Below are 27587 nucleotides of genomic sequence, written 5' to 3'. Positions count from 1 at the left end.
CAGGGAAAAGCAGAAAATTCTGAGATGAAATCCAAAACTGGGACGTCTTCTGTAAATCCAGGTCTGTCCCTGGAAAACACGGACATTTGGAGGGTCCATAAGACTCCACTGCTGCTTCTTGCGCAAGAGGGCCCCTTCAGACGGCAATAGCCCAATAACACAGAACAATTAATAAAACGGAACGATGTGCAAATGGTGCTGTATAAACCCACCTCCAATGCACTGTTTTTCTGCAACAATGACCTTGCAGGAAAAAAGCACCACTGTGTAAGCTTGCAAGTTAATTAGGACAAATGCTGCATTAAAAAGCTAGTGTGGTGCAGTGGTTAGAGTGCAGGACTAGGACCTGGGAGACTAGGGTTCAAATCCCCACTCAGTCAGGAAGCTCACTGGGTAACCTTGGGCCTCTCACTCACTCTCAGCCTAACCTATCTCACAGGGTTGTTGTTGTTGTTGCTGTTGCTGCTGCTGCGAGGACCTCATTGGAGAAAAGGCGAGATATCAATGTAATGTAGCAGATGGCTCTAGTACTCGTCTTATAGAGAGACCTGGGGCAGAGTCCCTGAACACCTGGGACAAAAACCCTCTAGCATTATTAAATCAAAAGAATATTTATTTCAGAAATACAGCATATCAGGCACACACAACTGGCAGACGAGACGATAATCATCAACACTGAAACCACTAGCTAGCGCTGCCTTCGGTTGTCCCCAGCCAGAGACGGCAGGGTATCGGATCTTTGGAGTGTAATTTACCACTCGAGTCGGAAAGCAGAGACGGGCTGTCCACACTGCATGCGTTTCACAGACAAAGTCCCGCCATGTAAGAGCCAGACGAAGAATCCCAAACACCATCGCTTAAGGTCAATGAACTCCAGCTGGGCAGGTGCCTGTGATCATAGAATCACGGAATTGTAGAGTTGGAAGGGACTCACAATGATCATCTAGTGCAACCCGCTGCAAGGCAGGAATCTCAGCTAAAGCATCCGTGGCTGGGGGCCACATGGCATCAACGCCCCCATGGCATTTAGAAAATCCCGAGAAAATCCCTCCCCTCCCGTGAGTTCAATGGCTTAATTAATCATGCAGATCTGCAGTAACATCAAGCATATATTTTTCTTTCTTGGGGTGGGGAAGTGGGATTAAAAATAAAGGTAAGGAAGATCAGCCAGACAACAGGTGTGTGGCAGCTCTTGTGCCGTTGTTCTGCCAGGATTCGACCCGCCGGAAATCAAACTGAAAATGACTTAAGGCTTGGAGAAGCAATGGCTGATCTCTTCCCTAAAACTGATGGCCTCCATTTGTAAACAGAACTTTGCGGCCTCAAAATGGAATCTCTTGGGGCAAACAAGATGGCATCGGTTTGGTTGAGAAGGCAATGCAATATAAAGCATCGATATCAAAGCAAGAACAGGAAAAGCTCCAGATTTTCTCTCCTGGAAAGAAGCGTTGATGGATATCCATTAAACAAGGGCATCCTTTACAGGGACCAGCTGCTAAAATAAAATAGCACACACACAGCCAAAAGATGCAGGAAATCTACAGAGGTATACATGCATTGCACATAAATATATTTTGGGCGCCAGAAAATGGTTCCTGGTGGAGTGACTGCAGAATCCCCTCTGAGCCAGACAGAGTTCATAGCCCAACGTACGTGAGCAAAATTCAACAGGGTGTCAACTAAGGAAGGATAAAGAAATAACTACTTGCCTGGGGCAAATAGACTGGGAAGCTTTTGTAAAATTAGAAGAGATTCCCCTCCAAAAACCCCCCACAATCTAGGCCATTGGTACTGTGCGGCTAACACAAGCCTGCTTGGACAGCTTATTCTTTCTTCCTCTGATGAGGACAAGTAACTTTTGCAGACAAGTTGCAAAGTCCAGAGTAAGGCAAAGAGTTCTTTGGCAAAGTCAGGGGCGTGGTGGAATGGAGAACGCTGCAAATGAACTTTCCAGAGTTGCATAGCCGCAGGTTAAGAAATCATGGGTACCTGAATGGCATTGTTGACAATTTAATACATACGGAGTCCGTCAAGGCATACATAAGTGCACAAGCATATACTATATACAGGCATATAGACATAGCATCCCAAACCACAAGAACAGTAAAAAAAAATTTTTTTTACCCATGCATATTTGCAAAGAAAAAACTAAACAAAATATAAAGACACGTACATATTCCGTTTAGACAATACATCACCCACCTACTGTGGTCTTTTAAAACAGACAATTCGGCAAACGAAAGGCATTCAGGATCACATGAAATGACTTTTCGGAGCAATGCTATGATTCGTATACGTATTTAGTATTAAGAACCAGCAGCCTGGAGACTCAGGTGCCATCTGCCCTATACAGTGGTACCTTGATTTACAAACTGAATCTGTTCCGGAAGTCCGTTCTTAAACCAGAGCGTTCTTAAACCAAGGCGTGCTTTCCCATAGCAGCGAGGGACTCAATTTACAAATGGAACACACGCAACAGGAAGCGGAACATGTTCTGCTTCCAAGGCAAAGTTTGCACCAAAACACCTACTTCCGGGTTTGCCGCATTCTTAATCCAAGTTTTTCATAAAATACTGTAAGCTGTTCTTAAACCAAGGTACCACTGTATACTGAAAGCAGTATCATGCCACCTGAGGCAGTCTTGGCTTCCCCGAAAGAATCATGAGAAATGTAGTTTGTTGAGGTTGCTGAGAGTTGTCAGAAGACCCCACTATCCCCCCTCACAGAACAACAAACCCCAGAGTTCACTGGGAAGGGGGAGCAATTGTTAAACCACTCCAGGAATTGTTCCTCTGTGAGGGGGATAGCGTAAGGAGGGGGTGTCTCCTAATAATTATTATAATTTATAACTTATACGCCACTCTGGGAAGCTTCTGGCAAATTAAAACACCAGCCACAGTGAAACACCAAACATTAAAAAATTCCCTATACAGAGCTGCCGTCTTAAAGGTAAAGGTACCCCTGACTGTTAATTCCAGTTACAAATGGCTCTGGGCTTGCACGCTCATCTCGCTCTACAGGCCAAGGGAGCCAACATTTGTCTGCAGACAGCTTCCAGGTCATGTGGTCAGCATGACTAAGCCACTTCTGGTAAACCAGAGCAACGCATGGAAACGCCGTTTACCTTCCCGCCGGCGTGGTACCTATTTATCTACTTGCACTTTGACGTGCTTTCAAACTGCTAGGTGGGCAGGAGCAGGGACCGAGCAACGGGAGCTCACCCCATTGCGGGGATTAGATAGTTGTTTATTTCCACACGGAAATAGTTCCAAAGGGCAGACACCACTACTGATAAGACCCTCTGCCTGGTTCCCTGTAACTTCATTTCTCGAAGTGAGGGAACCGCCAGAAGGCCCTCGTAGGTGGACCTCAGTGTCTGGGCAGAATGATGGGGTGGAGATGCTCCTTCAGGTATACTGGGCTGAGGCTGTTTAGGGCTTTAAAGGTCAGCAGCAACACTTTGAATTGGGCTTGGAAACATACTGGGAGCCAATGTAGGCTTTTCAGGATCGGTGCTATATGGTCTCAGCTGCCACTCCCAGTCACCAGTCTAGCTGCCACATTCTGGATTAGTTGCAGTTTCCTTCAAAGTTAGCCCCACGTAGAGCACATTGCAGTAGTCCAAGCGGGAGATAACCAGAGCATGCACCACTCTGGAGAGACAGTCCGCAGGCAGGAAGGGTCTTAGCCTGCGTACCAGGTGGAGCTGGTAGACAGCTGCCCTGGACAAAGAACTGACCTGCGCCTCCATGGACAACTGTGAGTCCAAAGCGATGCCCAGGCTGCGCACCTGGTCCTTCAGGGGCACAGTTACCCCATTCAGGACCAGGTAATCCCCCACACCCGCCCACACCCTGTCCCCCCAAAACAGTACTTCTGTCTTGTCAGGATTCAACTTCAATCCATTGACCGCCTGAACTCTTAGCACCCTTAATGAACTACAGTTCCCAGGATATCTTGGGGGAAATCCCAACTGCTTAAAAGTGGCATCACAGAGTCTCCAATGTAAGGTGCAGCATGGGCCTGAGACTTACTTCTGAGTAGACATGATGTAGGATTGCACTGTAAAAGGACTCTCCCCCAGGATAAACAGTGGCAGGATCTTTGCAAGCTGACATAAAGTCAATAGCCATACTGGATATTTAAAGCACACGGAGCTATAATTCCCAGAACCCTTAACAAACTAGCTCCCAAGATTTTTGGGGGAAGGAAGCCATGTTCTCCAAATGTATGGTGCGGCTCAGATAGGAAGACCTCTCCTCCCTTTTAGGATTCGGGGCCAAGTCCCATATCCCAGGGATGACAAGCAGGAGTCTGGGTGAAGGGAAAGGGGGATCAATGTGGCCCCTGAGGTCTCATTATGTGGCCCTTGGGAGTCTCTCTAGACCAGCACCAGCCTCACTCCACACCCTTCTGGAGAGTTTCTGTTGGACAGGGAACATCATCCCCAAACTGCCTCTGGAGAGGGAGCAGGAGAAGGGTCTGTGAAGGTGTGGAGAAACTAGCCTCTTGTACAAAGGGGAAAATGTGAATTTGCCGCTCCGGCCTCATTTGCTTCTGGCCTCGCCCACCACTGGCAGGTGGAGCCCAGAAGGTTGCCTAGAAAGGAACGTGAGGCTGGAAAAGGTTCCTTACCCCTGACGCAGCCCGTAATGTAGGGGACGAGCGCTCGAAACTGTGTCCAACACCAGGCGGGAGGAAACTTAGGAGCCCTGTGGGATTATGCCAAAGATCCAGCCAGTCCTGCTGTGGCCAACCAAGACCAGAAGCAGCAGCCCTTCCTCGCTGTTCCCCTCCCACCCCACAACTGCTGGTTTTTAGAGGTAGACTGCTTTGGGACCTGGAGGCTCACGGCTCACAACAGCCCTCTCGCCCCCCCAAATTTCTCTCTAGCCAGAGCAGAAGGGGAAGCTGCCAGTCAGACCAAAGGGTCCATCTCTCCCAGAGTCCTATTCCCCAAAGTGGCCAATCGGACACTTCCAGGAAGCGCACAAGCGCTGCCTTTTGCTTCTGAGCTGCAGGGAAAGAAGGGGCGCATGCCAACACCTTATTTACATGTTTACGGGTTGCAACTCTCCCCCAAGAACAGGGCTCACCCAGCCCAGGAGAACCGTGGGGCTAAGTCCTGAGTGTTAAAGCTTTTGGGCTCATTTCCAGATCAGTCCCTAAGAAACCCATTTGGCGTCTTTGGGAGGCTCACCAAGCCGGGCGGGAAACACCGCCTCCCCACCCCCACGGGTTTGTCTCCAGCATCTGGTATATGGCAACTGAAAATGGAGGTTCCGGATGTCGCCTTCATCGGCAGACTTGACCTCCATGAATCAATCTGATCTTTTTCATTCTTTTTAAAAATCCATCTAAGCGTCACCGCCTCTTTTCGACAGCTGGTTCCGTTACACGTTCACTATTTCCTACGTGAAGGTGTCTCCTTTTTTTTTTTTTTTTTGCCAGTCCTGAACCTATCAGAATTGCCTTTAAGGTTAGGTTTTAATTCCAAGATCCTCCTTTTCTTTCTGTCCTTCCAATCTGGATGTTCGTTTTGGTATAGAGTAGTGTTTCTTTTGCCTACATAAGATGGCATCCCTGCTTGGGGCAGGGTCTCTTCTGCGTTCTGTACACTGCCTAGGCTTTTAGGTACTCGGCAAATAATTTATTAGGGTTCTGCTTTACACCTGCTCCGTCTTGCTTGGTGGTGTTGACTTAACCGGCAGCAGCTCTCAAACGGGGTGGGGGTAGGTGTCTCTCCTACACCACTTGCTCACGGATCATACTTTGAAATTGAACCTCATATCCCGGGGAAACTGAGTAGCATTTCTCCCTCTCTCTTTATGAAACGAGTCCACTCAATGAGGCATGTGCTTTTATTTATATTCTCTGCTCCTCAGGAAAGCAAATGCGGCTAATTTTCCCACGAGCGGCAAGGCTTCGGCGGTTCCCCCCACCTTGCCTAGCCTCAAATAATCTCTCGCCTCTCGCAAAACATAAAATCCAGTCTTCACAACCAGCAGCTTTCCTGCACCATTTCTGATTGCAGGTAGTGGATGGAACGCTTGACTGCTCCTCTATCTCTCTTTCAATTCTTGCATGTAAGAAACCTAGCATGTCAGGGGAAAGGCCCTGAGATGCTAGCTTTCTCCACACGGGGTGATGTCCTTAAAAAATTATCGTACGGTGAGAGCGTTCAAAGACGAAGCTTCCCACCTGCGGCCTGATCCTTGGTCCAGCCCCGTTGAGAGACACGTCCCGCGGTGGTCCTCCTGCTTCTGCTCTGGGGAAGTCTTCCGAGAGCAGCTCAGAGCACGGGCAAGGCCTCCTGCCCTAGGTGCATCCTCTGATGCTTCACAAAGTACGAGCTGGTGGTGAAGCTCTTCCCGCAGAAGTTGCACTTGTAGGGCTTCTCGCCGGTGTGGGTCCGTTTGTGGAGCACGAGGTGCGCCTTGCAGCTGAAGCCCTTCCCGCAGGCGGTGCAGGTGTAGGGCTTCTCGCCCGTGTGCGTCCTCTCGTGGTAGAGGAGGGCGGAGCGCTGGCGGAAGCTCTTCTCGCACGTGGAGCACTTGTAGGGCCTCTCGCCCGTGTGGATCCACTTGTGCTTGACCAGGTCCGAGCTGCGGTGGAAGCTGCCGCCGCAGTCGGAGCACTTGTAGGGCTTCTCGCCCGTGTGGATCCTCTCGTGCTTGACCAGGTCCGACCTCTGGTGGAAGCTCCGGCCGCAGTAGGAGCACGTGTGGGGCTTGTCGCCCGTGTGGAAGCGCTCGTGCACGATCAGCTTGGACCTCTGGCTGAAGCACTTCTCGCACGTGGCGCACTTGAAGGGCTTCTCGCCCGTGTGGATCCTCTCGTGCCGGGAGACGTCCGAGCTGCGGTTGAAGCTCTTCCCGCAGAACGAGCACTTGTAGGGCCAGTCGCCCGTGTGCAGGCGTTCGTGGGCGATGAGCTTGGCTACCTGGCAGAAGCTTTTCTCGCACACGGAGCACTTGTAGGGGTTGGCCCCCGGAGGTAAGCCCTCCGGCCCGAGGAACCCCGAGCTGGGGTTGAAACTCCCCCCGCAGTTGGAGCACAGCGACTGCTTCTCTCCCGGCGGGGTCCCTTCCGCGGTGGCCCCTTCTGGGCCGTTCTCGTGATGCCCCTCGGGCCCGCTCTGACCCTTGTAGCTCTCTTCCATTTCACGGAAACGGCCGGCGGATTCCGTCCCCTCTGCCGAGAGCCCATGAGATTCAGCTCCGTGAAGGGTTTTCCACCTGTTCGCCTCATTCTCGTTGATTTGCCCATCATCTGCTGGAAGAAAAAAAGAGAATCCGAACACAAGTTAGGTTTGGGTACCTCTGCAGAGAGCAGGCGTCGTGGGGGGTTGGACTAGATGTCCCTCGGGGTCTGACAGGAGCGAGTCAGCAGTAAATCACACTGAGGACCCCTGGACAGTTACGTTCAGCCAAAGGCAACTACAGTGGTACCTCGGGTTACAGATGCTTCAGGTTACAGACTTCGCTAACCCAGAAATAGTACCTCGGGTAAAGAACTTTGCTTCAGGATGAGAACAGAAATCGTGCTCTGGCAGCGCGGCGGCAGCGGGAGGCCCCATTAGCTAAAGTGGTGCTTCGGGTTAAGAACAGTTTCAGGTTAAGAACAGACCTCTGGAACGAATTAAGTTCTTAACCCGAGGTACCACTGTATGGGGTGCAAAGATCATCTCGCTTTCAGGCTGAGGGAGCCGGCGTTTGTCCACAGGCAGCTTTCCGGGTCATGTGGCCAGCATGACTAAACTGCTTCTGGTGCAATGGAACACTGTGACGGAAGCCAGGGCACATGGAAACGCTGTTTACCTTCCCGCCGCAGTGGTACCTATTTATCTACTTGCACTAGCATGCTTTCAAACTCCTAGCTTGGCAGAAGCCGGTACAGGGAAACGAGAGCTCACCCATTTGAACCGCCGACCTTCTAATCGGCAAGCCCAAGAGGCTGAGTGGCTTAGACCATAACGCCACCCGCGTCCCTATATTAGCAAAACCCTTTATTAGCAAAACAGGATCCACACGTGAGTGTCGGGCCTAATCAGCGCAGCAACTCAGGTCTTGGCCCCGTGGAGCAGTTGCCGAGGCTGTGCCTCCTCTCCAGGGTTCTCTCTAAGCAATCGGAGACTGTGCCTGCGTGGCTGCCTTTGCTTCCCCTGCTTCATGCCTCCCCTGGTTCTGGGAGACCAGGGGGAAGGGAAGCTTTTTGCAGCAGGATGGGGAGACACCTGTGACCCTCCACCAGCCTGGCCCATCACTGCCTCTTGGCCTCCCTCTTCCTCCAGTTCAGCTTCTGCCTCTGATTCCGGGCTTCTCTCTGCCACAGACTCTCCCCACTCACTAAGCCCTGTTACCCTTTTAGGGGAGCACTGAATTCGGGCGCTGATGAAATTGGAGACCCCAGTATCCATCACTGGGTGCAGCGAGGTCTAAATCCAATGGCTTCTCATGGCAGTGTGGAGATCTGCATCTTCTTAAGGGTCAAGGTCTGGGCAGGGCTAATCCCCGGCAGGCGTGAACGATGTACAAATGGGAAAAACGTGCCCATCTGAACCCCTCTGTAGCTCCAAGTGTTTGCTCCGAAATAAACATACAACCCACCTGCACGTTTGGTATAAACCAGGTCTCAAGACTCCTGAGTTTTGACACACACATATGCAGCTGCTGGGTTAAATCAGTCGGCAAAGCCTGAGACTCTTAATCCCGGAGTCATGGGTTCGAGTCTCATGTTGTGCAAAAGATTCCTGCATCACAAGGGGTTGGACTAGATGGCCCTTGAAGGCCCTTCCGACTCTGCAAATCTACACAGCAGGAATGGCTTAACAGCGGCACTTCAGATGGCCAGAGATTACGGAAGCTGTAGTCCAGCAGTGCCTGGAAGACATTGGGTTCCTCATTCCGGGACTCCAACTCCTCTCAGCCCCCAGCCAGCCTGGCTGTTGCTCAGGGATGACGGGAGCTGTGTTCCAGCAGCATCTGACAGGCTACAGGTGAGCCACTTCGCTCCTCGGTCAGGAGAATCCCTTACCCACGGAGTGGCCGTCTTCTTCGACTTCCTCCTTGACGGGCCTCCCAAGCTGCCTCTCTGCACTCCTACTTGCCGCGTGCTCAGCGTCGGGGAAATTTACGGTCACCACATGGAACATCCCTGGGCCCTGAAAACAGCAGCGAGCATTTTATTTTGCTTTGTCAAGATCGTTATTATTTAGTGAATTTATACCCTGCCCTTCCTCCCCAGATGGAGCCCAGATGGAGGGAGAGTGCCTCAACAAGCAAGTGGCCGAATTATTCCCAGGCCATCGCTGCCTCTCGTGGCAGCAAATTCACTGTGTGAGGAAGGACTTTAGCTTCGTGGTCCACCTACGACAGGGGTGGCCAACTCACAGAATTAAAAACTGGCAGTGATAGGTCGAAGTTGTTGAGCTTTTTTTAGGGTAGCCAAAGCTTTTGCTGGGGGGATCGGAGATCTACCATTATCGACCACTACCTGCCACAGACGTCCAGTTGGACATGCCTGACCTACGAGGTCTAGTGCTACTGGGTGTGCGTGTCTCCCCATCCACATTCTTCACACCATGAAGAAGTTTTTACACCTTTACTATGTCACCTATTACTTGCCACCTTTTCTCTAAACCCCAAAGCCCCAAACATTGTACCCTTTCCTCAAAATCTTTGCTCCATCGCCTTCATCATTTCGGTTGCTCTGTTCCGTACCTACAATATCCTTTATGAGGTGAGGAGACCAGAACTGTATACAGTATTCCAAGCGTGGGCACGCCACAGATTTGCTTAACAGTGTCATGAGAGCGGCGGTTTTATTTCCAATTTCTCCTCATGATCCCTTACGTGGAATTTTCCTTTCCCCACAGCTGCCGCACCCTTCATCGAGCTATTTACTGTAACCCACTGTAAATGCTCCTGATCAGTTCCCGGTCAGCAACCTTATTTTTGTATTTTGTATTTTTGTAATTTTAAGTTGCTTTCAACAGGTTTCTAATGTTGTGCAATCTTGTGTTTCAATATTAATGGTGTGTTTTATTTGTTGTAAGCCACCCTGGGACCTTAAGGAGAGGGGCAGGTAATAAACTGTAACAACAACAACAACATTTTGCCCCAATGCGTATATATAGTTTGCACTGAATTGCATTTGACATTTTATTGCCCATTCACTCAGTTTAAAGAGATTAGACATCTCCACAATCCCTTTTTGTTCTCATTAACACGAGCAATTTAGTACAATCAGAAACCATGCTCACCCTGAGGCCCACGGTTAACTCAAAACCATTAATTAGCAATTTAACTTTTTTTAAAAAAAAATTAATTAACTTCGGGCAGCAAAATGTCTTAGGATGGTCCTGCTTCCCCCAAAGGCTCTTTGGAACTGTAGTTTGTTTGTTGTTGTCATTTAGTCGCTTTCCTCACGGAAATGGCTCTGTGACTTACAGGCGCAACAGAAATGCTAACATCAATTATGATAAAACACAGCCAAAGCTTAAAAACCCACATCTGCACAAGTAAAAGACAGGTCTTACAGACCCTTCCCTACTAAAAGAGGCCACAAATACTTAAAAACCTTTCAAACCAAGGGACTGAGGTAAAGCGGAAAGTTTTCACCCGGCGCTTTAAAACAGAAAATGACAACCAGTGTTGCTTAAGGGTGCTGAGAGTTGTTAGGAGACACACACGCACAAAGCTACAATTCCCAGTTTGTCAGAAGGACACTGACAAACTGGAGCGTGTCCAGAGGAGGGCAACCAAAATGGTCAAAGGCCTGGAAACGATGCCTTATGAGGAAGGGCTAAGGGAGCTGGGCATGTTTAGCCTGGAGAAGAGGAGGTTAAGGGGTGATATGATAGCCATGTTCAAAGATATAAAAGGATGTCACATAGAGGAGGGAGAAAGGTTGTTTTCTGCTGCTCCAGAGAAGCGGACACGGAGCAATGGATCCAAACTACAAGAAAGAAGATTCCACCTAAACATTAGGAAGAACTTCCTGACAGTAAGAGCTGTTCGACAGTGGAATTTGCTGCCAAGGAGTGTGGTGGAGTCTCCTGCTTTGGAGGTCTTTAAGCAGAGGCTTGACAACCATATGTCAGGAGTGCTCTGATGGTGTTTCCTGCTTGGCAGGGGGTTGGACTCGATGGCCCTTGTGGTCTCTTCCAACTCTATGATTCTATGATTCCCCAGAGAACTTTGGGAACTGTAGCGCTGTGAGGGGTATGGGGTCGCCTAACGGCTCTCAGCACCCTGAACAAACTACAGGTCCCAGGGCGCTTCTGGAGGAGGCCACAGGGATTTGAGTGGTATAAGAGGGCTTTGAATGTATTGTGCAGATGTGGCCCCCCCATCTGGAAGCAGATCTCCTCACCTTCTGGTCCTGCCTCCCCTCCTCCTGGTGCCTCTGCAGGAAATCCTCTGCCAGGGCCACCGCCTGGGCGCAATTGTGAGGGCGGCATTCCTTGACCCAGCTCTCCATCTCCGGGGGCAGGACAGTCAGAAACTGCTCCAGGACCAGCAGCTCCAGGATCTGCTCCTTGGTGCGCCTCTCGGGCTCCAGCCATTGCTGGCACAGGTCCCAGAGGCGGCTGCAGACCTCGCGGGGACCCTCGGCCTCCTGGTAGTGGAACTGCCGGAAGTGCTGGCGGTTCGTCTCGGCGCCGGCGGGGTCCTCACTGCTCTCCATCTCCTCCTTCACTTTCCTCTGATCTCGGGTGGCTGGTGGCCCCGTCCCGTCAAAGCCGGCCGGTGGGGGGATGAAGTGCCCTTCCGCGGGCCGGTGGCTGGTCGTGGCTCCTCCGTCAAAATGCGCCGCGGGTGCCTTCATGTCCCCCCACGAGGTGGTGCCCGGAAGCTGTCGGGACCCCCATCCCGAGCGAGGAGACTGCACCCCGCCCAGAAACTCCTGCCATTGTGCCTCCCACTGCTGCGACGACATCCCGTCCTCTGGTTCTTGTTTGATGTGCTGCGGTCCTCTCCATCTCGGGCCTTGCCTGTCGGGCCCCGTCTGGGCGGCACCCTGCCCCTCCAATTCCACCTCTTGCTTCAAGCCCACCGGCTCCGCGTCTTCCATTTTCAGGGCTAAATTCGCCCCTCGTTCCAGCCCAGCCCGGAACTGGAGATCCAGAGGCAACGCGTCTCTCCGTTGGGCCGCCATTTTGTCTCGCTACGGACGTTTTCTCCTCCTCCTGCCCTCGGCTGCGACAGAATTGGGAAGGCCTGGGATTTGGGGCCTGCAGTTACATCGCGGTGAAACGGGCCGTTCCACAGGGCGTGCAGGGCGAATTTTTGTTGTTCGTCTCGGGAGAGATGCAGGGTCATACGGAAGCGGCTGGCATTTTCTCCCTGAAGGGAGGAAGCACAAACAGGTGTCAGAGAGACAGGTGAAGGTACCCAGCAGAGTGCCAGTCAAGTCCTCGAGAGACTCGGGTTCGAATCCTCACTCAGCCATGAAGCTCGCTGGGAGACCTTGGGCAAGTCACAATTGCCCTCAGCCTGACCTACCTCACGGGATGGTCATGAGGGCCAAAAACCAGGTGGGGAAGCTGGCTGTCTACACCACCTTGAGCTCCTTGGAAGACAGGCAAGATATAAATATTTTCAAATAAATACAATAAAGCAAACACCCTGTGGAAATGAAGGGAGCAACATTCAGTCAATTAACTGTTTAATTTGAACCTTTTTCTTTTTAACCCACCCTTTAATTGGTTAAAAGTTTCCATCTCTTGAACCCTGATGTTCCAGGCAGTAGAATATTTTGTGGGGAAATGTCACTTTTATTCAATTAAAAAGACCTAAGGGGAAGTGGAGAGGACAAGCCTCATCTTAAAATAAGCTTCCCGTCTTCACTCTCCCTTGATAGGGTTGTCAAGGAAATAAGCAACTGTTTTGCTTTTGAAAGGCATCTGAAGGCAGCCCTCTTTAGGGAAATTTTTAATGTTTAATGCTGTATTGTGTTTTTAATAGTCGGTTGAGAGCTGCCCAGAGTGGCTGGGAAAACCCAGCCAGATGAGCGGAGTATAAATAATAAATTATTATATTATTATATTATATATATTTCAAAGACTTTTTTAAGGAAACCACCGGAATTGTTGAGCTTTATTAAGGAAAACCCGAAAGCTGATGAGATTTTTTGGGTTGTGTTTTTAGGGGAAGCAAAATTGTTGCAGCTTTTTTTAGTAAAAGCTACAAGAATTTTTGAGTTTTGGAGCTTTTTAAAGACATTTTCCGCATGATTTAACCCCTATGTCCTACAGAATCAGGACGTAAAAATGTTTGCAGTAAGAAGGTTTCTTCTGACATTAGTGACCAAGATTGTGCAATTCCAACCATCACCTTTGTTGAGAAGCCTCCAGTTTACCTCTTTTATTGAAACTATAAACTGTACTGTGTTTTGCGTGGAGCAGTTTTTAATTGTGTTTTTATAACCTTGGATTGTGGGACCTTGCGGTGAAGGGCAAGGCAAGGAACCCTTGATAGTAAAGCAACAAATAAATCATTTGAAAACAAAGGAAACCTGCTTCTTGCTTCAGAATAGGGTTGACATAAGTTTTATAAAAAAAACCCTGCTCCTTTTCCCTTATGGGGTACCCAAGAGCCCATATAGAGTCCTTTTGTAGGTTAACTATCGGTAGGAGAAAAAAAACAGAGGCCAACCAGAGAAAATTGAGAAGCAAAGCACCTAGTAAGCCTGATCTTTATTGACTGTTGCAATAGGGTGCTCCCCCCACACGTAGGAGAGAGGATGAGGAGGACCTCGAACAATGGCGCACAAGGCCTTATATATCCATTTTGCAATTCCCTGCCCTGGAGCTCCAGATCACCCCTCCATACATGCATCACAGAAGGGGTGTAGACCAAAACCACCCTCCAGATCCATCATACCTCCATCAAAGAAAAGGCGGTCTACAACAGAAATCTGAGTGCGTTGTTTATCTCCCGTCTGGCAGGTTACCTGTTAATGGTAGCCTGACTGGATTACCTGGGGAGCCTGGCCAGTCTTTTGCAATGATGAATACTTAGTTCCTGAGCCAGGTCACAGGTTCAACCTATTCATACACAGACATACCCTTAAGACAGGATTTGTGAATGAAAAGACAATGGGGAGGCTTTTCCATTTTCCTTCGACCTTGCAGAGAAATATTTGAGGTCAATTTGGGAGGGGCAAAATGGTTCCAGGATTTTTTATGTGGGGTTTCAGACATGTGGTTTATATATACAGTTATGAACATTTATCATAACAAAATACAAATAAACAAAGTTAAATGTCTGGAAATATGGGTTGCAGTTCTATTTGAAATCCTTCTGGCGCGTGACAGAGTGCATCTCCCGGATGAGATATCAGCTGAGCAGCTGGAAACTTAATCACGACAGCTCAACTTGAGGAGGCAAAGGAAGAGCAAAATGCAGACAATTTTTTTAACAGTTGAGCTGGTTTCATGCTATATATTGGCCTTCCCCAACCAGGAGGCCTCTTGATGTTGCCGGACTCCAACTCCCATCAGCCCCTGCAAGCAGAGCCAATGGTCAGGGATGATGGGAGTTGGAGTCTGGGATCCGAAGGCACAGCTTACCACAACATCCCTGGTTTACATACTTAGAGTAAGCCCCACTGAACCCAGGGGGATTGAATTCTGAGTAAACATTAATTGGGCCATACATTTAAGGCAGTAAACACTCCTGGCTTCCCCCCAAGAATCCTGGGAGCTGTAGTTTGTTTGGGGTGCTGAGAGTTGTCAGGAGACACCTATTCCCCTCACAGAACTACAGTTCTCAAAGTGGTTTAACAAACAATCCCTTTCTCCTGGGAAGTTGGAGAAATGTAGCTCTTAAAGGGGTAAATTTAAATCTTAAATTTTACAAGGTTAAAACCAGCATTTTTAAAAATGCATTGTAGCACTGAAATGCTTCCCGTGGTGGATTAATCTCCTAAAATTGCTCTTGATACATTTACAGAATAACATTAATCAAACGGGTTGAATCGACAGCATATCAAGTTTAAGGTGTTTTTTTAAGTGGATGCTTGTTTAACTTGCTCTTTTCAGCTGGCCCTTTTTTGTTTGGTGTATTTTAGCACGCATTGTTGTCCATTTCATGACGCGGTTGGCTGTTATTATTTTATGTTCCGTTCCCCGCCCTGGTATTCGTACAGAGGAAGGGCAGGCTATAAATATTATAAAGAAATAAATACCGTATTTTTTGCTCTATAGGACGCACCGGACCATAGGAGGGGGGGGACAGGAAACAATTTTTTTTTCTTGCTCTCCCCCTCAAAAACAAGGTGCGTTCAAGAGCAGGTCAAGGAACAGCGCAAAGGCTGCGCGCAGCCTTGCCCCTGCCCCCCGAGCTTGTGGGGCTGGCAGTGGGGGGAAGCGCTGCTTTCCCCCACTGCCAGCCTCAAAGATCCCTGAAGCCTTTGGAGCGCAGCTGCACTCCAAAGGCTTGAGGCTTCGGGGACATCTTTTCAAGACTCCTGTGGAGGCTTTGCACAGCCATCCCGAAGCTAGAACAGCTTCGGGCTGCAGGCTGCTATCCGCAAGCCTTGGGAGCCCGGCGGGAGTTCCCACCGGGCTCCGCAGGCTTGCGGATAGCTTCCTGAAGCCTGGAGAGCGAGAGGGGTCGGTGCACACCGACCCCTCTCGCTCTCCGGGCTTCAGCAAAAGCCTGCATTCGCTCCATAGGATGCACACACATTTCCCCTTCATTTTTGGAGGGGGAAAAGTGCGTCCTATAGGGCGAAAAATACGGTAATAAATAAAACTGCCTAAAGAAAATTATACCACCAGAAGTTCAACAGAATCAGCATCAAAACCATGTAAGCACTAAAGGACACAACATAAAGAACATTTCAAATTCATGATTGTGTTGTTGTCATTATTGCTGTTACCATTTGCTTTCTCTCTGTGTGAATGAGATGATTCTATGAGTCTACTTTACAACATTGCCGTGCAAACACGGTGGGTGTTATCACGTAGGTGCTAAAATATCTGCCTATGCTCACTGAATATTCCTCTCAAATACAAATTATGCCACAGCAACAGAAGGCAAAGCTATGATAACCCAAAACCTTGAAGATGAAAGATGTTATTGGTTATTGGGAATAATATTCTCTCTCTCTCTCTCTCTCTCTCTCTCTCTCTCTCTCTCTCTCTCTCTCTCTCTCTCTCTCTGAGATTCCTTTCCCACCCTTCACCATAAGGTCCTGGGGGGTTACAACAACATAACCATACAATTAAAAGCAAGTAAGATGGTGTACACAATTATAAAAACAAGTAGAACGAGTAGAAGTATTCCAAACAAAAGTAGCACAGTACTGATTAGCCAAAACAGAAAGATTCCATGGTGGACTTGTAAAAGGGTAAAAGAATATTGGGGAATGATCCATAATGAATTGAAAAAAATGTTCAAAAGTACTTCCCCCCCCCCCAAAAAAAAACCCAGAGTCCTTTCAATTGGGGATAATTCAGAGTGAAATTCCCAGGTGTCAAAAAAGGTTGTTTATGTATGCTACTACTGTGGCCTGTGTTTTGTTAGCCCCAAAATGGAAAACGAGGGAGGTCCCAACTAAAGAAGAACGGCGACTTAAGTTGGCAGAATATGCGCAGCTTGCAGACTTAACATATAGAATAAGAGAACAAGAAGAACATACGTTTAGAGAAGATTGGAAAACGTTGATTGAATATTTGGGAAATAATTGTGTACAGCTGAAAGCCTTAGAGGTGGTTTACAATAGAAATTTGAGAGTATGGCTTATCTCCTGTCTGTCAAGATACCTGATCAAGCTTGCCAAGTCCGTAGAAATGGTAGAACCTTAGTTCTTGAATCCATTTCTCAGACCTACACCTACTGATACACAGATGTTCTTTGGACATCTTTAAAAAGCTTTGCTTTTAACAAATACTTGCCAGACAAGTTTTGCAGAGGGGAAGCCCATTCATTCCAAGAAGTTTATCTATTCACAGGATTTGAAGGATTTGCAAGTGGAAAGAACTATTGGGAGAGGTTTTCCAAGATGAGCCAAGAAGGCTTCAGGATTGCTCTGTGTAAAAAGTGCATTTCTCTTCGGGAATACTTCCTAATTTTTGAAGGGTAAAGGACTGGTTTTAAACAGAGTGTGTATCTACTATGTGTGTGCACCTTAACATTTTTATAACACCACCACCAAAGACTTCTGGGAGCTGTTAAGAGCGCTGGGAACTGCAATTCTGCAAGGGGGTAAACTGCAGTTTCCAGGATTATTTGGGGCAAGTCATGTGCTTTAAATGTATGGTGCCCACTCCTACCACCACCAACCTCTGCCCCACCCCTCGCCAGGCAGAAGACAAAAGGGTGAGTCACAGCCCCATCTTTGTCTGGGCCCTTCTCTAGGGTAGATTGCCGTTCAGCCAATAACCATCCATCAACACACAGGAGAAAAATCCTGGCCAAAGATGTGGCCAAACCAGTTCCTTTTACACTTGCTATTTCTGGGTCGTTTTACAGACCAAGTTGCAGGGTTAGTGCAGGGCCCTCAAGGTCATAGAGAGCCACCCCCTGGCCTAACCCACCAGTTTTCAAGTGGGTTATTAGACCGCAGGCTTTCAGCCAGGGACTGTGTTGTCATGTTAAACAATAAATATAGCAAAAATAATAATTAACAGCAACTATAAACAGATCCTGAATATTCGCTCGCTTCCTCACCGGGTCTGAGAATGTGGCCAGGAAACTTAGGAACTACCTTACTACTGAATGGGGGGGGGGGCGGTTCATCGGGTTCATTATTGTCAACCCAGACTGGCAGCAGCTCTCCAGGGTTTCAGGCAGGGATATCTGGAAGGTGACCCAGAAACTACAACTAATCCAGAATGCGGCAGCTAGACTGGTGACTGGGAGCAGCCGCCGAGACCATATAACACCAGTCTTGAAAGACCTAAATTGGCTCCCAGTACGTTTCCGAGCACAATTCAAAGTGTTGGTGCTGACCTTTAAAGCCCTAAACAGCCTCGGTCCAGTATATCTGAAGGAGCGTCTCCACACCCATCATTTAGCCCGGACACTGAGGTCCAGCACCGAAGGCCTTCTGGCGGTTCCCTCACTGCGAGAAGCCAGGTTACAGGGAACCAGGCAGAGGGCCTTCTCGGTAGTGGCACCCGCCCTGTGGAACGCCCTCCCACCAGATGTCAAAGAGAACAACAGCTACCAGACTTTTAGAAGACATCTGAAGGCAGCCCTGTTTAGGGAAGCTTTTAATGTTTGATGTATTACAGTATTTTAATATTTTTTTGGAAGCCACCCAGATGGGCAGGGTATAAATAATAAATTGTTGTTATTGTTATTGTTATTATTCCAGCTCCACCTGGGATCTTCTGTACACAAAGCAGAACTTTTACCACTGAGCTATGGCCCTTCAGCTTTTACGTATCAGAATAACACAGGATTCCAGTTTGGGGGAAAGAGTAACAATAACAGACTGAAGGCAGTCTAAGGCTGCTCTGAAATTGCAGGACCTTTCAGGTGGAAAACGGCTCTTTCCAGAAGAGGGGGAAAGCAGCAAAGGGGGACACCTCTTACCTCCTAGTCCTCATGCCTTACTGTAACCAAGCCTAAACATATGTAGCTGAAAGAGAGCCAGTGGTGGAATCGTGGTTAGAGCACTGGACCTTGACCTGGAAGACCCGGGTTCAAATCCTTGCTTGGCCATGAAACTCACCAGGTTAACCTCGGGACAGTCACAGTCTGTTAGCCTAACCTACCTCCCAGGGTTTTCGTGGGACGCCCTACCTCGCAGGGTTGTTGCAGGGGGTTGGACGAGATGGCCCTAGGCGTCCCTTCCAACTCTACAATTCTACCATTCCACAGAGACAAAAATGGCAGGGAGACCATACATGCTGCCGCCTCAAACTCTTTGGCAGGGAGGGTCAGCTGGGATTGCAATCTAATAAATAAATGCATTTCCCCAGACTTCTTTCTTGTCCATTTGTCCATTTCCTGCCTCTGCCCTCTCCTACCCCTTTGCACTGCAAGCTCATCGAGGCAGAGACCTGCGCGGTCGCCTCTTGCCACTTTGCCACAGGCCCGTCCTCGCAAATGGACGGCGCTCGGGGAAACCAGGAGGAGGTTTTGTGCTGGGGGAAAAACAAGAATCGGCAGAGGGGTTTTGTGCAGGGGAACAAGAATCGGCAGGGAGGTTTTGTGCAGGGGAACAAGAATCGGCAGAGGGGTTTTGTGCGGGGTGAACAAGAATCGGCAGAGGGGTTTTGTGCAGGGGAACAAGAATCGGCAGAGGGGTTTTGTGCAGGGGAACAAGAATCGGCAGGGAGGTTTTGTGCAGGGGAACAAGAATCGGCAGGGAGGTTTTGTGCAGGGGAACAAGAATTGGCAGAGGGGTTTTGTGCGGGGGAACAAGAATCGGCAGGGAGGTTTTGTGCGGGGGAACAAGAATCGGCAGAGGGGTTTTGTGCGGAGGGAACAAGAATCGGCAGGGAAGTTTTGTGCAGGGGAACAAGAATCGGCAGAGGGGTTTTGTGCGGGGGAATAAGAATCGGCAGGGAGGTTTTGTACGGGGGGGGGAACAAGAATCGGCAGGGAAGTTTTGTGCGGGGGGGGAACAAGAATCGGCAGAGGGGTTTTGTGCGGGGGAACAAGAATCGGCAGGGAGGTTTTGTACGGGGGGAACAAGAATCGGCAGGGAAGTTTTGTGCGGGGGGGGGGAACAAGAATCGGCAGAGGGGTTTTGTGCGGGGGGGGGGATAAGAATCGGCAGGGAGGTTTTGTGCAGGGGAACAAGAATTGGCAGAGGGGTTTTGTGCGGGGGGGGGGAATCAAGAATCGGCAGGGAGGTTTTGTGCGGGGGAACAAGAATCGGCAGAGGGGTTTTGTGCGGGGGGACGGACAAGAATCGGCAGAGGGGTTTTGTGCGGGGGGACGGACAAGAATCGGCAGAGGGGTTTTGTGCGGGAGAACAAGAATCGGCAGAGGGGTTTTGTGCAGGGGAACAAGAATCGGCAGGGAGGTTTTGTGCAGGGGAACAAGAATCGGCAGGGACGTTTTGCGCGGGGAACAAATATCGGCAGGGAGGTTTTGTGCAGGGGGACAAGAATCGGCAGAGGGGTTTTGTGCGGGGGAAACAAGAATCGGCAGAGGGGTTTTGTGCGGGAGAACAAGACTCGGCAGAGGGGTTTTGTGCGGGGGGAACAAGAATCGGCAGAGGGGTTTTGTGCGGGGGAACAAGAATCGGCAGAGGGGTTTTGTGCGGGGGGACGGACAAGAATCGGCAGGGAGGTTTTGTGCGGGAATGCAAAGGCCACATCCTCCCCACCCAGCCCCTCTTTCCTAAAAGGATCAGGACTGCAAAAATCCTGGAGGGGGGGGCGGGGCGCAGGGCTATCCACCTTCCTGGATCTGGCTTAGCTGCCGGGCTGGCTGTCAAGGGCGCCCCTCCCCGCCCCCCCTCTTTCTCCCCCTCCCGGACCCCCCCCCGCCGCCCCTTGCCTGCAACACCCCCGAGCGACGCCCGGGCGGCTTGGAAAAGCCCGCCGGTCCCTCCTGGCCACTGACCTCCCGGAGCGGCTTCCCGGAGCGGCTTCTCCTTGCCTCCGCTCTGCAAGGAGCCCTGGCCGGGCTCTGGGTCTTCCGGGCCGGGAGGGCGAGGGAGCAGCGAGGGGCCTCCGCTCTGTCCCAGCCTCCCTCTCCTGAACTAAGGATGGGCAGAGAACGTTCCCCGGGAGCCTCTCCTCGCCGCCGCCGCCGCCGCCGCAGCTCTATCGTTTTAACTCTTCGCGCGCGGGCGCGCTCCCAAGGTGGCCGGCGCAGAGGACGCGCCCCTTTGCGCCGCCCCTTGGAGGACTGGCTTTTCTTTAGGAATGCATGGGCAGCCTTTTCTTTTTAGAGCTTCGGCGGTCGCACGTGCTGCCTGCGAGGGATTTTTGTTCTTGCCGCAGCCGCCCTTAGGTTGGTCTGGTTGCGATGAGTCTGCCTCGCCATCCAAAGCCCTTCCTAAACGGGCTGAGTGGGAAGCCAGTGATGGTGAAGCTGAAGTGCGGGGCGGAATACAAAGGCTACCTCGGCTCCGTCGATGGCTACGTGAACATGCAGCTTGCAAATACAGAAGAATATATTGATGGTGCATTGAATATATATATATAAATATATATATATATATGATGGAGAAATGAGAGAATTACTATTTGGGGGGGAAAGTTGTTGTTGTTGTTTAACTGTGCTAAGAAATTGAGTTGTCCGGTTTTGTTTGTTTGCTTTTTAAAGGTTTCGTCAAGTGACATTTTTTAAGGCCAAAAAATAAACATTGTAACTGAAGAAAAATTACCTCTATGGAAGAAAAATAAACATACTATGGCTTCCAGGTGGAAAAATCAAAATTAGAAACAGAACTGTTAGAACCTAATACTAAGAACTTGTCAAGAATGTATAACTTGCTGTTGAAATGGAATATACAAGATGAAACAGTGAAATCAGCTATGATAAAGTGGGCACAAGACATTGGTCATAACATTATGTTTGCTGACTGGGAACAGTTGTGGACCACTGGTATGAAATTTATGGCATGTAATGCCTTAAAGGAAAATATTATGAAAATGATTTATAGGTGGTACATGACCCCAGTCAAGCTCGCAAAAATTTACCACTTGCCTGAAAATAAATGTTGGAAATGTAAAGAAACTGAAGGTACTTTTTTTTCACCTTTGGTGGACATGCCCAAAGATTAAGGCTTTCTGGGAAATGATATATAATGAAATGAAAAAGGTATTTAAATATACCTTCCTTAAGAAACCAGAGGCCTTTCTCCTGGGCATTGTCAGCCAATTGGTGCCAAAGAAAGACAGAACATTCTTCATGTATGCTACAACAGCAGCAAGAATACTCATCGCAAAGTATTGGAAGACACAAGATCTACCCACCTTGGAAGAATGGCAGATGAAGGTGATAGACTAAATGGGATTGGCAGAAATGACTGGCAGAATCCGAGACCAGGGAAAAGAGACGGCGGAAGAAGACTGGAAGAAATTTAAGAACTATCTTAAGAAACATTGTAAAATTAATGAGTGCTAGAATGATGCGGGTTTAGAAATTAAGCGGATTACAGCTGTAAAGATTAAGTTAAAAGAAAAGAAAGGTTAGCAATTAGATAAAATTAAGGGTGAGGATTTGCTGAAATAAATATTTGAAATTGGAATGCAGAAAGGGGAGGTATGAGGAGGTCGGTGAAGTAAGTTTTAAGAAAATAAGGATTTGAAATTATACTTGTTCTTTTGTGTGTGTGTTTGTTTGTATTGTTCTGTTTGATATAATTTGTGAAACTTTAATAAATATCTTTTTAAAAAAAGAAATGTAAACATACTATTTCTGACAGTTAAAAAAGGGGGGGAGGAATGCATGGACAGACATGCATGGATCGAGGGCTCCTTATCACATCATCATCATCATCATCATCATCATCACAGAAGTTGGAAGGGACCCCCGAGGGTCATCTAGTCCAGCCCCCTGCAATGCAGGAATCTTTCACCCATCATGCGGCTTGAACTCTTGACCCTGAAATTAAGAGTCCCCTGAAATTAAGAGTCCCATGCTCCGCTGCAGAGCTTCCCAAACCATGTGTCCCGCGACACTTCGGTATGTCGGCTTCAGTGTGTAGCATAGCTGTCAACGTTTCCCTTTTTTTAAGGGAAATTCCCTTATTCCGAATAGGATTCCTCGCAAGAAAAGGGAAAAGTTGACAGCTATGGTGTGTAGGTGTGTTGCGCGAACGCTCCCCACGCTCCTCCCAGGACTGGAAAGGGAGTCCTCCGATTTGCTAGTAAAACTGGATGACTGTGTCGCGACATGATGCACGTCTAAAAAGTATGTCGCCAGCATGAAAAGTTTGGAAAGCTCTGCTCTACTGAGCTATCCCTCAGGTGCCTGCAAATTTCCCCCCATAATTTTCTTTCTAGGAGGGCTACATGCTTAACATACCCTCCAACATTTCTCCAATGACAATAGGGACATCCTATTCAATAATAATAATAATAGTAATAATAATATTTATATCCCACCTATCTGACTGGGTTACAACATATATAAAACATAATAAAACATTAAGCATTAAAAAACCCCTTCCCTATACATTAAAAAAACCCCTTCCCTATACCCCTTCCCTTGGGTTACATACACTTCAGGTTACAGACTCCGCTAACCCAGAAATAGTGCTTCAGGTTAAGAACTTTGCTTCAGGATGAGAACAGAAATCATGCTCCTGCGGCATGATTTACAACTCATTACCAAACTTAAAACCATGGAAAGACCTGGGCTGAACAAAGACATTGGATTCTTATCTCACTATACATGACTAAACCATTTCTCACCTTCTCACCCCTTGCCTTTTCCTGTAAGACCTATTACAGTCGTTAAGAGTCGTCAACAGACTCTCTCAGCTACCTGCCTATCTCCCATTCCCACCACCCTTCTGAGTAACACCCCTCCCCACCTTCTCACTATATAGAAGGATCTGGCAACTTCTGTTTCAGTGTATCTGAAGAAGTGTGCATGCACACGAAAGCTCATACCAAGAACTAACTTAGTTGGTCTTTAAGGTGCTACTGGAAGGAATTTTTTTATTGTAATTCCCAGGATCATTTGGGTGGAGGGAGATGTCATGTGCTTTTAATGTACAATGTGTATACAGTCTTTGAAATAACCCCTTAGCCTGGGGGGGGGGATTTGAGCCTGTGTCCCACTCCACCAGGTATTGGATTCCACCTCCCCAAACAGCATAGCCAACAACCAGAGGTGATGGGAGTTGCAGTCTGGGAAATGAGTCAACTACAGTTTCCAAGATCCTTGTGTCATGAATGGGTTTTACACATATAGTGGTACCTCGTGTTAAGTACTTAATTCGTTCCAGAGGTCCGTTCTTAACCTGAAACTGTTCTTAACCTGAAGCACCACTTTGGCTAATCCCGCTGCCGCGCGATTTCTGTTCTCATCCTGAGGTAAAGTTCTTAATCTGAGGTACTATTTCTGGGTTAGCGGAGTCTGTAACCTGAAGCGTATGTATCCTGAAGCGTCTGTAACCCTAGGTACCACTGTATTACTAGTGAGCACTGCCCAGGAATTAGAAGAAGAAGAAGAAGAGTGGTTTTTAGATGCACAGTGCAATTTATGAGTTCAGTCATAGCAAAAATCAGGCAAATTCACCTGCCGCCTGGGGCTGATGGGAGTTGTAGTCTGAAACATCTGGATGCTACCAGATTGGCAAAGACAGGTGTAGAAGCAAGCACAATGGGATTTAATAATAATAACAATAATTTATTATTTATACCCCATCCATCAGGTTGGGTTTCCCCAGCCACTCTGGGAGGCTCCCAAAAGAATATTAAAAACACAATAAAACATCAAACATTAAGAACTTCACTAAACAGGGCTGCCTTCCTGCCTTCAGATGTCTTCCAAAAGTCAGATAGTTGTTCATCTCCCTAACATCTGATGGGAGGGCATTCCACAAGGCGGGCGCCACTACTGAGAAGGCCCTCTGCCTGGTTCCCTGTAACCTCACTTCTCGCGGGGAGGGAACTGCCAGAAGGCCCTCGGAGCTGGACCTCCGTGTCCGGGCTGAATAGGAGAATTTCCTGAGTAAATCTCCTGTTGCTAGCAATGCATTGCATATAGACTTATTCAGAAATAAAGGGGGGATATCAGTCTAATAAATATTAAGTGAAGCAAAAAATACCCAACAAGAAAACATGGCATGTTTAAAACCACTTCTTGTCACACACTTAAACAAGCTGTTGTGAATGTTATATTCTGCCTTACAATGGAACACATCTTTTCTAGGGGACGTAAACTTTTTAAATTATTTGAATAGAAATGTTGTTGTGCATGTTTTGTTACATAGTAATATTAAGAAGATAGGTCTCTGTCCTCCAGGAGCTTACAATCCAAATTCTGACACAGGGCGGAGAAGTCAATCCATTCCCTTGATCATTTGGGTTGCCTTTTTCGGAAACTTTCCCAACTCCACACTATCCTTTTTGAGGTGAGACAACTAGAACTGTACACACTATTCGAAATGTGGTCACACCATAGATCTCTCTAATGGCATGCTTTTAAAAATAAAAGTGGATTGTCAGATGAATGATAAGGAAGTGGCTTCTGTTCACTCCGCTCCCCCCGCCACTCACTACAACTTAAGTGGTGTCTCCCAGATGTATTCTCATGTGTCTGATAAGATTCTCCCGCCGATTGAAGCGTTCCCCACATTCCGTGCAGCGATAGGGTTGCTCTCCTGTGTGGATCCTCTGATGACGGAGGAGATCTTGGCTCCAGTTGAAGCTTTTCCCACATTCTGAACACTTGTACTGTTTTTCTCCAGTGTGGATTCTCTGATGGCTGATAAGGTTCTGGCTCCGGTTGAAGCTTTTCCCGCACTGGGAGCACGTATATGGTTTCTCTCCCGTGTGAATTCTCTGGTGACTTATAAGGGACTGGCTGAGACGGAAGCTTTTCCCACACTCATGGCACTTATACAGTTTATCCTCTGTGTGGCTGCTCTGATGCCTCGTAAGGTTCTGGCTGCGGCTGAAACTTTTCCCGCATTCCAAGCACTTGTGCTGTTTTTCTCCCGTGTGGATTCTCTTGTGGCTACGCAGGTTCTGACTCCGGTTGAAAGTCTTCCCACATTCCGAGCACCTATAGGGCCTCTCTCCCGTGTGGGTTCTCTGGTGGCTAATGAGAGACTGGCTCAGATCAAAGCTCTTCCCACACTCGTCACACTCATACGGTCTCTCCCCTGTATGGGTTCTCTGATGTCGGTTAAGGCTCGATTTGTCACAAAAAGTTTTGCTACAAACGGAACACATATACGGTTTCTCCCCTGTGTGGGTTCTGTGATGTGAAGCAAGGTTCGTGTTCCGGCTAAAACTCTTCCCGCAGTACAAACACTGATAGGGTTTTTCTCCTGTGTGGGTTCTCTGATGTCGCTTAAGGTTTGAGTCGTCTCTGAATACTTTCCCACATGCGATACATTTATTCCTGTCCTCTTCAGTGTCTATCATCTCCTGAACATCTGGGAGATCTACACCTTGAAAAGCGGAGGATTCTTTCCTGCCGTCCTCTGGTAGGGTTTCATCCCGTCTATGTAGTTCAGCTGGGTTCCCAATCTTCATTTCCACCTCCATGGTCACGATCCTTTCTTGTGACATCCTGGATGTTCTGTCCTTCTGCTCCTCGTTCTCCCAAACGGCATCTGCTGGCAAATATACATATAGATAGTGACATTTTAAGAGAGCAGGGAAGTAACAGGACCTTCAAAATAGGGCACAAATTCATTCATTCAATAATAATAATAATAATTTATTATTTATACCCCGCCCATCTGGCTGGGCCTCCCCAGCCACTCTGGGCGGCTTCCATAGAAAACAGAAACACAGTAAAATATCACACGTTAAAAACTTCCCTGAACAGGGCTGCCTTAAGATGTCTTCTGAATGTCAGGTAGTTGTTTATCGCTTTGACATCTGCTGGAAGGGCGTTCCACAGGGCGGGCGCCACTACCGAGAAGGCCCTCTGCCTGGTTCCCTGTAGCTTTGCTTCTCGCAATTGAGGGAACCGCCAGAAGGCCCTCGGCGCTGGACCTCAGCGTCCGGGCAGAATGATGGGGGTGGAGACGCTCCTTCAGGTATACAAGACACAGAAACGTTTTAAGCAAAAGGCATTGAAACCCTTGGCTCTCCAGATGTCATAGAATTGTAGAGATGGAAGGGACCATGAGGGCCATCTAGTCTAACCCTTTGAAATACAGGGATCTTTTGTACAATGTCGGCTTGAACTTACAACCCGCAGGTTAAGAGGCTCATGCTCTACCAATTGAGCTATAACTCCCATCATCCCTGAGTCTGTGACAACCACCTCCCAGCCACCCTGGGTCTGGTGCTACCTGGAGAAGAGAGATCCGACCTCAGAAGGGTGCCCTTCTCTTGCACCTTCCCATCTTGCTACCACAAAATGTTGGGGTGGGTCTTGGCTGGCTTTAAACGTGTTAGGCAAATTCAAGGAGGATTTTCAATGGCTACTGGCCAAGAGGACTCTCATTCATTCATTCTGTTAAGTTGTGAGTGAACTTCAGTACATAACACATTCATTCATTCCACTTCCGCTATATATATATATATAACCCACCCACAACTCACCAGCTCCGCTGGAGTCGTTCATCCTGCACCCGTGGGAAAGGCGAGGGCCACTTTCCCACGGTAGGCTTGGGAGGCCCGGAAGTGACGCTCCTTCCTCCGCCTGCTCTTCGCTCCGTAGAGCCTCTCTAGGAAATGCAGACTCCCCGAGCAAGACGAAGGCAAAGACTACGGATCCCAGCAACCCTTGCGCCTGGAAAGGTTGCCGGGGGAAAGGAAAACCACAACTCCCACCAACGCTTTGGGCCGCCGGGGGCGGCGCCCGTTTGCAATTGAGGGGTCTGATTGGCTGAGATTGGGAGGCTGAGGCGGGGATTGGCTGGCAGAGAGGAAGTGCTGGTTGGAATTGTTGTTTATGGCAATTCAACTTTTGCCTCTGAGAGACTCGGCTGTGTGATTTAGCTAAGAAGCGGGGCTGAATCCT

The 27587-nt window shown here is 48.6% G+C and overlaps 2 protein-coding genes and 1 pseudogene across 5 annotated transcripts; 1 reads left to right on the top strand and 2 right to left on the bottom strand.

Annotated features, from left to right (window-relative positions):
- Nucleotides 1-592: 592 nt before the first annotated feature.
- On the bottom strand, nt 593-20714 carry LOC308580597 (uncharacterized protein). Of its 2 annotated transcripts, none has more exons than XM_081182488.1 (4): nt 20541-20714; nt 11377-12350; nt 9037-9163; nt 593-7275 (listed from the first exon to the last, which is right to left on the bottom strand). In XM_081182488.1, exons 2-4 carry the CDS (start codon nt 12160-12162, stop codon nt 6293-6295), a joined length of 1896 nt encoding a protein of 631 aa, XP_081038614.1. In that variant the 5' UTR covers nt 12163-12350; nt 20541-20714; the 3' UTR covers nt 593-6292. The 2 variants fall into 2 exon arrangements, with proteins under 2 accessions (XP_081038614.1, XP_081038615.1); XM_081182489.1 differs by having other exon boundaries at nt 593-7272.
- Nucleotides 20715-20862: 148 nt separating this feature from the next.
- On the top strand, nt 20863-21128 carry LOC308579771 (small nuclear ribonucleoprotein F pseudogene; annotated as a pseudogene). Its single transcript has one exon. The product of its transcript is annotated as a small nuclear ribonucleoprotein F pseudogene (transcript).
- Nucleotides 21129-24266: 3138 nt separating this feature from the next.
- Nucleotides 24267-27248, bottom strand: LOC308580970 (uncharacterized protein). 2 transcript variants are annotated; one of them, XM_081183329.1, is made up of 2 exons: nt 27167-27248; nt 24267-26226 (listed from the first exon to the last, which is right to left on the bottom strand). In XM_081183329.1, exons 1-2 carry the CDS (start codon nt 27186-27188, stop codon nt 25166-25168), a joined length of 1083 nt encoding a protein of 360 aa, XP_081039455.1. In that variant the 5' UTR covers nt 27189-27248; the 3' UTR covers nt 24267-25165. The 2 variants fall into 2 exon arrangements, with proteins under 2 accessions (XP_081039455.1, XP_081039456.1); XM_081183330.1 differs by having other exon boundaries at nt 24267-26223; nt 27167-27241.
- Between the last annotated feature and the right edge of the window lie 339 nt (nt 27249-27587).

This window comes from Podarcis bocagei, assembly GCF_964188305.1.
Source record: "Podarcis bocagei genome assembly, chromosome: 2".
NCBI lineage: Eukaryota > Metazoa > Chordata > Lepidosauria > Squamata > Lacertidae > Podarcis > Podarcis bocagei.
The sequence above is the reverse complement of the archived record's forward strand: the minus strand, read 5'-3'. Positions and strand labels throughout refer to the sequence as shown.